The sequence below is a fragment of the Bos mutus genome, chromosome 6, assembly GCF_027580195.1.
Source record: "Bos mutus isolate GX-2022 chromosome 6, NWIPB_WYAK_1.1, whole genome shotgun sequence".
In the NCBI taxonomy this organism is placed as follows: Eukaryota; Metazoa; Chordata; class Mammalia; order Artiodactyla; family Bovidae; genus Bos; species Bos mutus.
Window position 1 is genome coordinate 91,493,390 of NC_091622.1, and position 17,029 is coordinate 91,510,418.

Genomic DNA, 17,029 nt, shown 5'->3' on the forward strand with positions numbered 1-17,029 from the left:
ATCATCACGTTAGCATTTACTGCGGTATCTAGCACGTGCTAGTATTCAATAAATATTTGTTGAATGAATGAAAGCATGAAAATAAGATTTGCTTCATGAAGACAGATGATTAACTTACATAGAAGAATTTTCTCTGTTTTGTCTTGAGGCTATAAATCTACTTTTCAAAAAATTTCTGGGAGACTGCAGATACAGCTGAAGAAAAAGGTAGTTTTTAAGCAGGACAGTTATAGGGAGTGGGTCCACAGTTAAGCAAGTGAAAATGAAAAATATATGTGGAAAACACGGGGATACACACACAGATTTCTGTTATGTTTGGAGTTAACCAGGGTAACTGACAGAAACTCCCTTTTAAGGGTTATGTAAAACTTTAGCCATCTTAGATCTGACAAGGGAAGATATACTACAAGAAGTTTTTGCCCTGTGTTGGCCTTTCCTCAAGCAGAATGACAGTTAGATTTATGCATCTCTGATTTCCAAACTCAAGAAATCTTAGAATTAGCAAACCAAAGACATTGTTTAGAAGTCATTTGATTAAATCTCATTTTACAGATGAGGAAACATAAACTTGGAGATTGACTTGGATCAATAAAATTAATTCTCCATAAAATGAGGCTTTGAGAACAATGTAATTTCCAGCTGTCTAATACATAATAAAATTTTATCTCTTAAATTAAAAAAAAATAAAAGAGGCAGAATCTTTCTAAACTTCAATTGTAGTATGTCTTTAAAGGCAAAAAAAAGAAAAACAAAAAAACAAAAAACAAAAAAACCCCCGGAAAATGGTCTAATTGTTTTCAATACACATGAAAACGGACACAACATATCACCTTGGTAACATGCTCCCCACCCACACTGGCTGATTAAGATCGGCAGATGTTGACTACCTACTAACCGTATCTATTGAAGGCTTTGGTTTTAAAAGGAACCCAGTAACTTTGGGCTACCCCTTCAGTTTGAATATGGTGAATAGAATCCATCTGGGCACAGCCAGTTTGTTAATTTCAAGAGGGTGTGGGCTGGGCTAAAATAGAAGAGTGAAGCTGAGGAATCCTTAATGGTTTCCAGCCCTGGAGGATGTTGATGCCTGCAAACAGGAATGGAATTCTGTGGCTTTTCCTGCAGCTTTGTAAATGAGCATCCTATTTAGGGTGGGTTTTCTTCATGCTAGAGTCTCATTCTTTCTTCCATGTTCTGTTTTTCCCCTCTTTGTTCATCCTTAGTGATTCTTCCTCCCTGAGTAGTCTGAGGGCTTTGCCCATCTGCAGAGACTCCCAGCATGAAGTGTGAAGTGAAAGTCCTCTGTTATCTCTGACTCTTTGGGGGCCCAGCAGCAATAGGAGAACTCCTCTCTTCCTCCCACCTAATTCAGAGAAAGGAAACACAGGTTTCCTGACAACCTATTAAATGCAGGCTCTCCCATATGTACCATTTCCTTAGTTCCTCCCAGCCACCTTGCCAAGTGGACCATTTTTACTGATGGAGGAACAGGGACTAAAACAGGTAGGGATTGAAACCCATGGCTGTCTGACTCCAAGCTTTGTGCCATCCTACTTTTGGCTAAGCAAGATTTGGAAATGTGGAACATATTTTAAAGCAGCATTCAGAATGTAGGTGTTGGTGCACATTCTTATGTAATTTGTTTTATAATTATTTCCATAATGAAGTCAGCTAGACATCTTCTGCAAAACTTGTTGACTGTAATCTTCAGAGTACCCACATTCCTAGTAAAGTAACCCTTTGGGCAGAAGATAGTGTTTTTCTGGCAGGCTTCTGCAAGCTGGACTTTAATTTTCCTGGTAGGTTTGGAGAACTCCAGCCTTCCTGAAAGATGTCCCCTGAATTTCCCTAGCCAAAAGCTCCTGTTTTCCCTTTGTCATCCCATAGTACTTATCTCTCTTATCCTTAATACTACTTGTGTCCTATCTCTACTACTACGCGGTAAGCCTCTGAAGGGCAGGAAGAGCATTTATCAGTGAATAACAAAAGTAATGTATTTTTGTTCCCTTAGTGCTTTGAGCAGTGTTTTTTTTTTTGAATGAATAAATGAATAATGGTGTTCATGTCACGATGATCTGGGAAGAGAAAAATGAGGTTGTTGTGTTAAAGACTGGTTATTTTATACTATAGAATTTAGTCATAACTCATTTCAGGATGGATTGGGCCTAGAAATCATCCAAGTACAGCCCCTCCCTGGGTAGATTAGCAAATGGAGAACTGAATCAATTAAGATCTTATAGTTACTTGCTTGGTGGCTCCAAGTTGGCACTTGCATCTCAAAAATGGTCCAAACTAAGCCTTTTATTATTGGCTTCATGTGCCGTAGATGAAAAAAATCAAAGTCTCAGCATTGCCAGGACCCGTGAAAATATACTTAAGAGCTACTTTGCCAATTCTAATTTTCAACTTCCACCTCTTATGGTTGCCAGAGAATTATTTTAGAGTTATTTTAGAATTATTATTTTTTTTTCTTTCTAGTTTAATATATTGGCTTTCAATAGTGGCTAAAGTCACTGTATTGTCTACCTAGGAACTACCTAGGAACTTAGATCATCATGTGGTTAACAGTGACTCTGGAATCTGACCTCCTGGGTCCACTTTTCAGCTTCTCACCTTATTGGCTGTATGACCTTGGGAAAGTTAATAAACTTTGTGGGCCTCTGTTTTCTCATCTGGCAGTGGAGAGTGGGTAACAATAGTTAACTACCTCATAGAACTGTTAAATTCTCTAGTTCATTCATGTTTAGGGCTTTCCTAGAACCTTGATCAATAAATGTTAGCCGTCATATGGTGGTGGAACGCCAGATAGCTCGAGGCACCTTTATCCAATCATTTTTCCTTTTATTGGTAAAGGGAATGTTTACTGAAATTCACCCTGAGATTTCATAGTCAAGACAAGGATGTGTGTTAGTCGCTCAGTCATGTCTGACTCTTTTCGATCCCATGGACTGTAGCCCACCAGGCTCCTGCATCCATGGAATTCTCCAGGCAAGACTACTGGAGTGGGTAGCCATTCCCTTCCCCAAGGGATCTTCCTGACCCAGGGATCGAACCCAGGTCTCCTGCATTGCAGGCAGATTCTTTATTGATTGAGCCACCAGGGAAGCCCAGTAAAGACAAGACTGGAGATAAAATTTCTATGGGATCTGGAAGGTTTGGATGTGTTGGAGGCTATAAGATCCTCCCAGATAGAGGAAATATCATAATATGAATAAAGTCTGATGAGGAGAAACCAGGGGCTCTCCCAGGAACTATAAGTAATTCCATTTAACTGCAGTGGAAGGTCCTCCTCTGGGAGGAATGGGAGATTTGATAGGAATAGAGATTTGATATCAGCCTACAGAAGCTCCTGAGAAGGCAGAGTAAGAAGTTTGGATTGAGGGCCTTTGAGTACCAAGATCCCTTTGGCAGCCAAGTAGAGTGAGATCCAAGCAAGGAGACCGGTTGGAAGGCTGTTGAATTAGTGAGAATAAAGAGGAGGAGGGCGCAGCATTAATAACACTTTGGAATGAATGAGATGGGTGGGACTCAGGCACAGATTAGTGCCATTAAGAGAAGTAGGAAACCCTGGAGTAGGGGTGGGTTTGCAATCAAGGAAGATGATTTCAAGTTTGGTGAACAGCGATTTAAGGTACAAGTAGGAAAACCTAGGAGAACTGCCTCTGGGGTAGAAATTCAGAACTGGAATGCAGACAGAGCTCAGTACTAGACAGAAAATTCTGAGTCGTTGCTAATATATGATAGCAGTAAAGACATGAGAATATCTGAGATTCCCCGCGATCATATCTAGACTCGAGCCCCACACACATTCTTTGGGTCTAGGCAGCTAAGGCATAAAGTTACAGGCATGGTACTATGAGATGCAGAGTGCAGGAATTCATTTCAGCTGCTGTGTATGAGTTAAATAGACTCCCCTCACATATCCTGCAGTTGATTTTAGTGTTTAAGCCTGTTCGTGAACCAAAGGAGGAGCCTCCCATTTCCCATTGCCCCATCACCCACTGCTGGGCAACAGCCCTCAAGATTCCTTTAATGTTGGGCAGTCCTTTAATGGACTTTTGAAGTGGCATTATAAAATTTACATATTTTATATGACAAAGAAGACAGAGATGTTGAAGACATAAATTCAAAGTAAAAAAAAAATTTAAGACCAAACTGTTTTATAACCTTTCATTTTGTATGTGGTTTTCAGTGGGTACAAAAATACTCAGTGGGTGTGTGGGTGGTTTCTCGTGTTTTGGAAATGGTGAGAATATGAGATGCTGAGCATTGGGTTCTGGGATGAGAGCTATAATTACTAACTCTGATTCTTTCCCCGGATTGGCTCCTGGGTGCATATCTGAATCTAAAAACCCAACAACCCTCCAGAATCCAGAGCAATAAACCACTCTTTCCTCCCCCGCCCCAGAAATTAAAAGAATTATTGTGGCAAAAAAGGAGAGGGGGTGTAGGGAGATAGTTCTTCCTTGCCTGGTCTCCTTTCCTGCTGCTCGTTGCCTGCTCAAGGCGGTGGTACATCAGGAAAGAGGCTGGTATGATGGTGTCTTCTCGCCGGCTACACAGCAGCCGCTGAATGGAAAGAGTTCTAAATATAACCCAGACTTGTTTCAAATCTTCTCCTTCAGTCTTGGCGGATGTGGTAAACACCCTAAAAATACCTGCTGCCTGAACCTTTGAGGTATCTGGAGAGGAAAGGGCAGGTGGTAGCCTTGGGGCCCCGTGGTGGTGCTGAGAGGCCTGGCCAGATACCAGAGCTGCTGCCCCCCAGGGGCCGCTCCCCAAGCTGTTGGGTGCGCTGTCGGCCAGGCCATCCTTGTCAAGGATGAGAGCCCACTCTCGAGTCTCATATTCACTGCTGGCAGGTTTCAAGGAGGCTATTCATAGCCTCGGCATCTGTTCTCTGTACCAGTGACCTCAAACCTGCAGCTGCCACCATGGTATTCAGGGGGAGTGGTGGTGGTTTCCAACCGTATTTCACAGAATCAGAATTTTAGTGCTTGCAAGGCCCTTAGACGTCATTTTGTCCATAAAACGTTGCACTGAAATCCCAACATTTAGGGAGTCACGTTTCTCCTTCTCTTTAGTGATTGAAACGACTTGGAAATGGAGTTTCAGTCTGAGTATTCAAAGACATCACTCTCATTATTGTGTAACACACAGAGGAGGATAACGAAGACCGTCTTTTAAAAACTATTGACCAATTGATTCTGTGCAAGGTTTTCCCTTCTTTATTTAAAAATGGAACTCTGAGGCTCGTTTTCTTACCCCAAATTCAGTATCTTGAGTATAAAGCTCATTGGCAACATAGCCAGACACCAGGAAGACTTTCAATAACTAGTTTCTGGAATCCCATACCATAACTGTGGTTCTTAATTGAAGGACCATAGGTAGCCTCTGTTTCCCTGGGAAGGAAGGGTTTTACAGATGATCTCCAATACCCACAGAATGCACTGAGCATTGTGGAAGAAGTTCAGTTCAGTTCAGTCGCTCAGTCACATCCGACTCTTTGCGACCCCATGAATCGCAGCACGCCAGGCCTCCCTGTCCATCACCAACTCCCGGAGTTCACTCAGACTCACGTCCGAGTCGGTGATGCTATCCAGCCATCTCATCCTCTGTTGTCCCCTTCTCCTCCTGCCCCCAATCCCTCCCAGCATCAGAGTCTTTTCCAATGAGTCAACTCTTCGCATGAGGTGGCCAAAGTACTGGAGTTTCAGCTTTAGCATCATTCCTTCCAATGAATACCCAGGGCTGATCTCCTTCAGAATGGACTGGTTGGATCTCCTTGCAGTCCAAGGGACTCTCAAGAGTCTCCTCCAACACCACAGTTCAAAAGCATCAATTCTTTGGCGCTCAGCCTTCTTCACAGTCCAACTCTCACATCCATACATGACTACTGGAAAACCATAGCCTTCACTAGACAGACCTTTGTTGGCAAAGTAATGTCTCTGCTTTTGAATATGCTGTCTAGGCTGGTCATAACTTTCCTTCCAAGGAGTAAGCGTCTTTTAATTTCATGGCTGCAGTCACCATCTGCAGTGATTTTGGAGCCCCCCAAAATAAAGTCTGACACTGTTTCCACTGTTTCCCCATCTATTTCCCATGAAGTGATGGGACCAGATGCCATGATCTTAGTTTTCTAAATGTTGAGCTTTAAGCCAACTTTTTCACTCTCCTCTTTCACTTTCATCAAGAGGCTTTTTAGTTCCTCTTCACTTTCTGCCATAAGGGTGGTGTCATCTGCATATCTGAGGTTATTGATATTTCTCCCTGCAATCTTGATTCCAGCTTGTGCTTCTTCCAGCCCAGTGTTTCTCATGATGTACTCTGCATAGAAGTTAAGTAAGCAGGGTGACAATGTACAACCTTGGCGTACTCCTTTTCCTATTTGGAACCAGTGTGTTGTTTATGTCCAGTTCTAACTGTTGCTTCCTGACCTGCATATAGGTTTCTCAAGAGGCAGGTCAGGTGGTCTGATATTCCCATCTCTTTCAGAATTTTCCAGAGTTTATTGTGATCCACACAGTCAAAGGTTTGGCATAGTCAATAAAGCAGAAATAGATGTTTTTCTGGAACTCTCTTGCTTTTTCCATGATCCAGCGGATGTTGGCAATTTGATCTCTGGTTCCTGTGCCTTTTCTAAATCCAGCTTGAAAATCTGGAAGTTCATGGTTCATGTATTGCTGAAGCCTGGCTTGGAGAATTTTGAGCATTACTTTACTAGCGTGTGAGATGAGTGCAACTGGGTGGTAGTTTGAGCATTCTTTGACAATGCCTTTTTTTGGGATTGAAATGAAAACTGACCTTTTCCAGTCCTGTGTCCACTGCTGAGTTTTCCAAGTTTGCTGGCGTATTGAGTGCAGCACTTTCACGGCATCATCTTTCAGGATTTGGAATAGCTCAACTGGAATTCTATCACCTCCACTAGCTTTGTTCGTAGTGATGCTTTCTAAGGCCCACTTGACTTCACATTCCAGGATGTCTGGCTCTACGTGAGTGATCACACCATCATGATTATCTTGGTCGTGAAGCTCTTTTTTGTACAGTTCTTCTGTGTATTCTTGCCATCTCTTCTTAATATCTTCTGCTTCTGTTAGGTTCATACCATTTCTGTCCTTTATCGAGCCCATCTTTGCATGAAATGTTCCCTTGGTATCTCTGATTTTCTTGAAGAGATCTCTAGTCTTTCCCATTCTGTTGTTTTCCTCGATTTCTTTCCATTGATCCCATTGATCCGCTGAGGAAGGCTTTCTTATTTCTCCTTGCTATTCTTTGGAACTCTGCATTCAGATGCTTATATCTTTCCTTTTCTCCTTTGCTTTTCACTTCTCTTCTTTTCACAGCTATTTGTAAGGCCTCCCCAGACAGCCATTTTGCTTTTTTGCATTTCTTTTCCATGGGGATGGTCTTGATCCCTGTCTCCTGTACAATGTCATGAACCTCCGTCCATAGTTCATCAGGCACTCTATCAGATCTAGTCCCTTAAATCTGTTTCTCACTTCCACTGTATAATCATAAGGGATTTGATTTAGGTCATACCTGAATGGTCTAGTGGTTTTCCCTACTTTCTTCAATTTAAGTCTGAATTTGGCAATAAGGAGTTCATGATCTGAGCCACAGTCAGCTCCTCATCTTGTTTTTGCTGACTGTATAGAGCTTCTCCATCTTTGGCTGCAAAGAATATAATCAGTCTGATTTTGGTGTTGACCCTCTGGTGATGTCCATGTGTAGAGTCTTCTCTTGTGTTGTTGGAAGAGGGTGTTTGCTATGACCAGTGTGTTCTCTTGGCAAAACTCTATTAGCCTTTGCCCTGCTTCATTCTGTACTCCAAGGCCAAATTTGCCTGTTACCCCAGGTGTTTCTTAACTTTCTACTTTTGCATTCCAGTCCCCTATAATGAAAAGGACATCTTTTTTGGGTGTTAGTTCTAAAAGGTCTTGGAGGTCTTCATAGAACCGTTCAACTTCAGCTTCTTCAGCGTTACTGGTTGGGGCATAGGCTTGGATTACTGGGATATTGAATGGTTTGCCTTGGAAGCGAACAGAGATCATTCTGTCGTTTTTGAGATTGCATCCAAGTACTGCATTTCGGACTCTTTTGTTGACCATGATGGCCACTCCATTTCTTCTGAGGGATTCCTGCCTGCAGTAGTAGATAGTGGAGTGGAGTAGTAGTGGAGGAAGTTAGCACCATATAGTAATACAGCCTAAGTCACCCAGCTTTTAAAGTATGCTAACTACCTTAGCCCCATTCTCCTTCAGTAGACTCTTGAGCAGGCGTGGGGAGTGCAGAGCCTGTGGGGGAGAGCAAGGAGGCCCCCCAAACCTGTCCAGTTCACGCTAGAGAAGGAACCAAGCCCTGTGTTGCGCCATTTTCAATGTGTTCAATATGGTGGTTACAGAATTTCTGCATAGTAACAGGAATGCATCCTCCACTGTGAGCTTCTGAAAGCTCCTTCCTGTGTCTGGAAGAGAGTCCTTTATTTTTTCCCTCTGGGTTGAAAAGTTTTCTTGCGCGCTTGAGGCTGTCAGAGGACTGGAGTTTTGGTGTCACTTAGAGCATGTCGGTATCAGCTGCCTCTGGGAGGCGTATTTCCCCTGAACTGGGGCACCGATAAGCATACCTGAGCTGCTTGGGAGGGAGACGGTGTGCTTTGCAAGTCGCTGTGATTTTGTGGAAAGAGTATGGCTCTAGAGTTGGTAGCTTCAGTTGTGTAGAAGCCATGGAGGGAGTGGGCACAGAGGGGTCGCCTTTTTCCCCACGTGCCAAGAAGAGAGGATGGGAGAGGGAGGGGTGCCCAGGGGGCGTTGTCATGGGTTCTCAAATGTTTCCCCTCTGACATTCCAGAATGAAGAGCTTCGAAACTTATCCCTTTCTGGCCATGTTGGATTTGACAGTCTCCCCGACCAGCTGGTCAACAAGTCGACTTCTCAAGGATTCTGTTTCAACATCCTGTGTGTTGGTAAGTGACTCGTCGCTTGCTGCTGAGCAACGAGTCTGACTCTTAGGTGTCGGCAGGTGACTGTCAGAGGGGCATGTTTCAGGAAATAAGGGGAATGATATTTTCACTCTTTTATTATCTGTAAAGCAAGATAATAATATCTCCACTCCACATATGTCACACAGTTCTTAGGTTGGCCAAGAAGTTCATCCTGAACAAACTTTTTGGCCAACTCAAAGATACAGACATATTTAGATAAAATGCTTTGTCAGTTTTGTGGTGTTACTCAAAGTGTTATTTTTATTTATGTCAAATAGTCAAGGAATGATCAGTTTAATATTGCTGTTGAAAATTTTAATTTTTCATAGGGGAGGGACTTAGATCCTAACTAGACTATGCGTACTCAGTCATGTCCAACTTTTTACACCCCCATGGACTGTAACCCACTTGGCTTGTCTGTCCATGGAATTTTCCAGTCAAGAATACTAGAACCCACATCTCTTGTGTCTCCTGCATTGGCAGGCGGATTCTTTACCACTGAGCCTCCTGGGAAGCCCATAACTGGACTGTAGGAAGTTGAAAGAAGGAACTGAGATACACATACACAGGAAGATCATTCAAAAGCATTTTCAAAATTTGTTTCCAGGGTTTCTGAATAGGCTGCAGTAGTAATCTGCATTGAAATCTTTTCAAAGATATGCTTCTACCTACTGCAGGTAAAATCTGCAATTACTTTAACCACTTTGATAAACTGAGAATACTTTAAAATTTTGCTTTTAGAGTAAAAGACAATCTTAAATCCTATTTTATACTTGAAATAAATTTTCCACCTGAATTATTGAATTAACCTTTAGACTTTCAATTGGAATCTGAAATTGATCTCCGTTTATTCCTGGTAGATAAATGGGAAAAGGCCAAAGAGATCTGACTTAAGTGTTTGCGTCTCCAGTATGTTTTATTCATAGCCTTTAAGTGTGATGTATTGGCCTATGCTTCTGGTCTTGGTATTTTTCTTCTTTAGCCATATCTTTTTTAAACCAAGAGGAGGAAGGTAGGAAAGAAGGTGGAGAAAAAGAGGAAAGTAGAAACAGGACTCTCCTGTTGATTGGAAGCAGACGTGTCCTTGAAATAGATAATGGCCTTTGCTTCAGCTTTCCTGTCCCTCTTGATGGAGGACCAGGCTGCCCAGCAGTGAAGTGGCTCGGGCTACACTGTTTCATGGCCATTGTCTTCTGGGTATAGACTTCAAGACAAACTAAAAGGAATTCTACCTGTAGCCAATATATATTCTGTATGTCTCCTCCCTACAGTAAGCTTAGCAGAATGTACCTGACTTACTTCTCTTGTCTAAGTAAAATGAAGTGAATTTAGCAGAGAATTCAGTGGAAGTCAGTTGTTGAGAGGGAGGGGTAGATATCTTCCTTTCTGAAAATCTTCGAGAGGGGCATGTTGAATGTGGCATCTGCGTGGGTGTTGAAAGCCACCGCCAACCTGCCCCCCAGCCAGCTCACTGTTTGGCGTTCTGGCTCGAGCACCAGAGAGGAACATGAGCAGAGCCGCCAGTTCTCCTTGTTTCTGTTTTCCCCACATTAAAATTCAGCAGGGGACCCCCTGGAATGGCAGCTTGCTCTACAGAGTGGCATAAATGAGTTGTCTTTTCTCTTCTGCTAAATGCTCATTGCAGAGCAGAGCGATTCTTCATTAGCATAGTGATTTGTTGGCAATTTGTTGATTTTTCTATTGAAAAGTATGCTAAATTGTAGGCCAATTACTATTCTGGCTTCTCTTGTCTGTCTCCCCCAGCCCTGCCTTCAAAGTCAGCTTCTAGAATGCATTTGAGAGTTACGCTCCAGCCCCTGCTGTCTGGTCCAGTGGAACCAGACTGGAAGGATCTGGTTTGACCTGGTGTGTGCTATGCAAGTGTTGGCTCGTTGGCTCACCATTGTGTTACTAGTGCAATTAATGATACTAGTTGGAATTCCTCACAAGACACATCCATGCTGTGCTGTTGCATTTGGAAAGCAGCTGGTATTCTGATTCTCCTGGGTGGGTGATGATTCCTGAGATTCTTAGGTTTTTACTCTGGTTCCATTCCTGGTTGTTATTTAGTCACTAAGTTGTGTCAGACTCTTTGAGACCCCTTGGACTCCATTCTTAACCACGTTTAAAATTAGTTTTTCACTTACTTAATATTATGAGTGCTAAGTTGCTTCAGTCGTGTCTGACTCTTTGAGACCCCATGGACTGTAGCCCGCCAGGCTTCTCTGTCAATGGAATTCTCCAGGCAAGAATACTGGAGTGGGTTGCCATGTCCTCCTCCAGGGGATCTTCCTGACCCAGGAATCGAACTCAAGTCTTTCATGTCTCCTGCATTGGCAGGCGGGTTCTTTACCACTAGCGCCACCTGGGAAGTCCATTATAATGCATGTGTGTGTGTTAGTCACTCAGTTGTGTCCAGCTCTATGTGACTCCGTGGACTGTGGCCCCCCAGCCTGCTCCATCCATGGGATTCTCCAGGCAAGAATACTGGAGTGGATTGCCATGCCCTCCTCCAGGGGATCTTCCCCACCAGGTCTCTTGCATTGCAGGCGGACTCTTTACCATATGAACCACAAGGGTTGCTCTAATATAATGCGTATTTCTAATTAAAAAATTATAAAGTATCCCTACTTTTCCCCTCCCACCCTCATTTTCATTCCACAGAGATAAAACTGTAGAATCCTTCTAGAAACTTCCTACACTTGGAAATTATTTTCAGAGGCTGAAAACAACACCAGTTATTATTTTACAGCTTTTTCATTAATTAATTTTTAAAAATTAATTTTTATTGGAGTGTAGTTAACTTTACAATGTTATTAGTTTCTACTGTACCCCAAAGTGAATCAGCCACAGGTATATATGTATCCACTTTTTCTTGGAGTTCCTTCCCATTTAGGTCACCACAGAGCGTTGAGCATGTGAGTTTTGTTGAAGTCCAACATGTGTCTCGCAGGGCTAAAATCAAGGCCTCTGCAAGGCTGTGCTCCTTTGTGGAATTCAAGGGGAGAAGACACTTCCTTTTTTCCCCTCTGCTAGAGGCTGCCCACATTCCTTGACGCTTGGACCCTTTCCTCCATCCTCAGAGCCAGCAGTGTTGCACCTCTCTCTGACTGGTCTTGGATTAGGAAATTTTCCACCGAGAATTGCAGAAATCTAGTTTAAACTGAATTAAGGCTCTTCCTCAACCCTAAAACACACTGCAAAGGTCCTATACTGCGTTGTGTAATTAACAACAGCCTGGTCTAGGAATTCAAAGAGGATTTCCAGGGCTCCGTCTCCAGTTTCCGATCCTGCTCCCTTCTGTGTGGCTTTTCCTGTGTTTGGGCTTTTTCTTCACTGAGGTGGTATGGCCGCCGGCGGTGTCGCCAGCTTAGCAACCTCAGGGGGAAGAAGCAGCCATTCCTGACACAGCTTCTTCAATAGTCACGGGATTGTCTGATCCACCAGGCCTGAGTCATCCACCCACCCGAGGTGGGAGATGGGGTTTATCTACCCTGAAACACACAAGGGTCCCGAGGAGAGGAGACGTGGGCAGAAGGCAGGCAGAGCATGGGGAAACACACACTGGGCAGATATAAACAGGTCTCTCGTGATTGGGTAAGTGCTGTTTTGTTTTGGTTTTATACAGATGAGATCATGCTGTTCTGTTTTTCACATTTTCCTTTTTTTACTTCATAGTAAGTCCTTCCCCTCCTTCTCTGCCCGTATATCTAGCAATCCGGGTTCTTTTGCACAGCACTTTGGAGTCCTTTGGTTGGAACAAGCTTTAGTTCTTTGAGAAACAGGGAGTGTCAGCATTAAGTTAAATGTACTTCTCTTCAGAGGATAAGACACATCAAATCCCTTCACAAATACTTTACAGCAAAATATCTGTAGAAGAAGACAGTTCTCAGTGTCAATTAATGCTCTGTTTCTAAAGTAAGAGTCTACGAAAAGCATTCTAGTTGATCCAAATGTTTTGACAGCCACTTAGAGAAGTGGGTGTCATATTTGAGTATCCATGCTACTTTCTCTTCTCCTTGTCATCCTACTGTGCATTTATGTGTTTTACACAGTATGCACACCCATGGTGTTTACAGCATCATTATTTTGGGTGAAAGATATGGAAGGAAATTAAAGACTGAAAAAAAAGTTAGGATCCTAGTAAGGAAGCTGATGTTTTTCTAAAAGGTCTTAGAATCGTAAGTTTGTTTTGTGGCAAGAGCCTACAGGTTGCAAAGAGAGAGGAAACAAACCAGGGCAGAAATAATCCTGGTGTGCACTTAGTTTAGTTTTAGAGGCACTGAATTAAATATTGTTAGAGCCTCTCTCTCTCAGTCCTGGAGAGAAGTGTAACAGAGAGCAGGAGAGCAGTGTTCACTTAACTGGGAAGAGAATTCTTTTTTTTTGGGCTGCACTAGCTCTTCGTGGCTTTCTCCAGTTGCGGCGGGTGGGGGCTACTCTCCAGCTGCGGCACGTGGGGGCTACTCTCCAGCTGCGGTGCGTGGGGGCTACTCTCCAGCTGCGGCGAGTGGGGGCTACTCTCCAGTTGCGGCGGGTGGGGGCTACTCACCAGCTGCGGCGCGTGGGGGCTACTCTCCAGCTGCGGTGCGTGTGCTTCTCACTGTGGTGGCCTCTCTAGCTGTGAGCATGGCCTCTAGGTGTGCGGGCTCAGTAGCTGCTGCGAATGCGCTTGGTTGCTCCGCAGCGTGTGGATCAAACCCATGTCCCTTGCACTGGCAGGCAGATTCTCAACCACTGAAGTCGGGAAGAGAATTCTTGATGCTAAATCAGGTATCAGACAGCCACGGGTTCATAGTTCTCTTACCCTCCATCTTGCCTGTAACACACCAGTTTATCCCCAAAACTGTACTTCAGTTTAAATAAAGCATGTCTTTCTTAAACTTTAAACTTTTTATTTTGTATTCAGGTATAGCCAGTTAACAGTGTTGTTCTAGTTGTGGTAGGTGAACAGCAAAGGGACTCAGCAGTACCTATACTTGTATCCATTCTCCTCCAACACCCCTCCCATCTAGGCTGGCAGGTAACATTGAGTAGAGCTCCATGTGCTGTACAATGGATACAACCTTGCTGGTTATCTGTTTTGAATATAGCAGTATGTACAGGACCTTCCCAAACTCCCTAATGATCTCTTCCCCCCACCCTCCCGCAACCATAGGTTGGTTTTGTAAGACTGTGAGTCTCTTTCTGATTTGTAAGTAAGTTCATTTGTATCATTTCTTTTGAGATTCCACATATAAGGGATGTCATACAGTATTTCTCCTCTGTCTGATACTTCATTCCCTATGACACTCTCTGTGTCCATCCATGTTGCTGCAAATGGCGTTATTTCATTCTTTTTAATAAACTTTTCTTTCTTACCCACACTGTATTTCTAAATTAGTACCCAGCCTGTTTTCACAATTCAAAATTTATTGATCGTTGTCATTCTCCTTCCAAAATGACACCAGCTCTGTGAGAAGCTACACCACTGATCTGCTGTATGTGGTTCTTTGTGCACCTACACAGAGGGATAAATACTGAGACATCCCGGCTTTTGAAGAGCAGCCAGTTCAAAGTAGGGTCAAAGTAAATTAATAGCACATTTTGAGAGCAGAGTTTTAGAAAATAAGTTCACTGATTGTTTTGAGAGAATGGCAGAAGAGAAATAGGAAGCAGACGAGTTTAAGATCATTTTAGCTAAGGCCATAGTGTCATCATTAGCTGTGGAATTTTGCAATCAGATCTTAAACGTTTTTATCCCAGCTTGCTTTTCCAGGAAAGGGTGTAAGTGGTTTAAGGGTGGAATGAAGAAATAAATGAATAAAGATAAAATTAACCCCAGAAAACAAAGTGAAGGTTGGAGTCAGAGCAAAGCTGTCAGATCTGCCTGTAGGAGTTGATTCTCTCAGGAACACATTCATCTCTTAGCTGGTGTAGCCAGAGCATGGGAGGCCCAATCAGTCTATGGATATTTGTTAAACACAAATGTGCCAAACACAAGTTAAACATTTAATGAGGACAGACTTATAGAACTATAAAGTAAAAACAGGTTCCTCCAGATGAAGCACAGTTTACCTGGAGAAATGTCTCTTGTAAATTTTCAGAAAAGACATATGTGGCTGTCCCTCCATTTAAACCTGGGTTCCTGAGCTTCCCCTACTTGGGGGTCACTGAGGCATGCGATGCTGAGGGTCACATGCAGGTCTTCCAAGTCCCTGGTGGTATTAGCCAAAGTGTGCTTCATCAAATGGGATTCTATGAGGAGTTAAAATAACACAACATAACTCTCTGATTATCTGGCTCCATCCAAGAATAAAACCTCGACTGTTTAGAGGAGACAGACAGACCTTCATTCACAGTTATTTGAGTAGATATAATAATAATTATCCAAGTAGCCAGTTTTGGCAATCAGAGTAAAAATGCTGAATCACCGATCAACTATTTGTAATTACCTTCTAATTAATAATACATTCCTCTGTGCTCTTTTTGTTTTCCTTTTTCTTTTTTAACAGTGTCCAGCTTAGAGCTTGAGATTTATGTAAGCCTGAGAGGAGAATGGAAGAGGCAGACCTGCCTGCCACTGTGCTGTGTGTCCAGCTTACCAGCACTGGCAGGAGCAGGAGAAGCAGAAGCCCCAGAGAGCACTTCAAGAGTAAATCTCCTGTTACTCTAACAACTGTTTAGGCAGATGACCTTATCACAGAATAAACAACAGACTCAGAAAAATCTACCAAAGTGGCAAATCTCAGTATAAGTGATCACTATGACCACTTTTCAGTTACTTTTTATGGAAGGCTTCCTCGGAGCCAGGTGTTCTGAGATGTTTTAGAGTTGCTGTTAGTCATTAATTGTCTCGAAATATTGTTGCGGTTGTTGGGTTTGAGTTGGAACCTACGCCAGGTAGGCTTTCAGTTACTCAATTCAAAAGAAGCCTTTTTGCTCTTGTGTGTCCTTAAAAGTATAGAAAATGCCTTCTTTTCTGAGGCTAGAGATTGACCTCAACAATGAACGCATTGGAAAGCTCTCCTAGTTCTCTAGAATTCCTTTTATTCCCCAAACTGTCATTTCTTCGTGAAATACTTTTGGTGAATTGCACTGCTGCTAGGGTAGCGGTGTCTAATTAGGGCTCTTCAAAGCACAGAGCGTAGAAATGGAAAGCTAAGCACTCTGAAATTTAGAGAACAGCGGTTTTTCCAACCCGTTGATTAACCCTGTGCTGTAAGTAGGGCCTGGAATGCTAATTGTTCATAATGTCCACCTTAATGCAAATAATTAAAATTATGTTGCCTTAAAAAAAAAAAAGCATCATATTCTTGATTCACATATGCTTAACTAATTCTCAACTTAGTAAATGGTGATTTCAGTGCTGTCCAGGTAACCTAGAATTCTTGCCATGTAAATTGTAGTCTTTATTGCTGTGCTGAGGGAAAGAGATGAAGGAAGATGGGTCACTTTTCCACTGTCAGAACCTTGACCTTATAGAGGAAATTTTAGAAGGTAGCTCTGGGGTTCTTCCTTTGTCTTTACTCTGGGCTTCCCTTGTGGCTCAGCTGGTTAAGAATCCACCTGCAATGCGGGAGACCTGGATTCAATCCCTGGGTGGGGAAGATGCCCTGGAGAAGGGAAGGGCTACCCACTCCAGTAAATTCTGAAAAGAAGTTTGCTGTATGGAGAAAGATACTCATGTACTTAAAATGACTGGAGTACCTTCAATACTGAATTGCTGTTCAGATTCTCTGTATCTTATGAGTGAAAACCCTGTTTTGTTTCTGTATCCATTACTTAGTAACTTTATTTTGCTCAAGAGTTATTTTGTTAAGTTACCAATCATGGCTATGAGCTTGTTGAGCATTAGGAAACAGAGCCTACTTTTGATTATGTTTATTGATGGGTCTTTTTGGTTAGAATATTAAAGAAAGTAAGGAAGACAGGAAACAGTCTCGACTGCTACACAGCCAGACTTCATGGAGATTCTGAACAACATGCAGGATATCACAGAAATTCAAGACGTTTCAGTTGCTACTGTTATTTACCATTTTATCCCCAGCACCTGTGCTTGTTACATAG

At 42.7% G+C, this 17,029-nt stretch overlaps 1 protein-coding gene across 4 annotated transcripts in view; it reads left to right on the plus strand.

Moving 5' to 3' along the window:
- Positions 1-17,029, plus strand: part of SEPTIN11 (septin 11) — a 98,143-nt gene that overhangs the window by 42,437 nt on the left and 38,677 nt on the right. For all 4 annotated transcript variants that reach the window (XM_070372557.1, XM_070372556.1, XM_070372555.1 and 1 more), the window contains exon 2: positions 8,848-8,962. In XM_070372557.1, the coding sequence (XP_070228658.1) occupies positions 8,848-8,962 (115 nt within the window). The remainder of the gene's footprint in view (positions 1-8,847; positions 8,963-17,029) is intronic.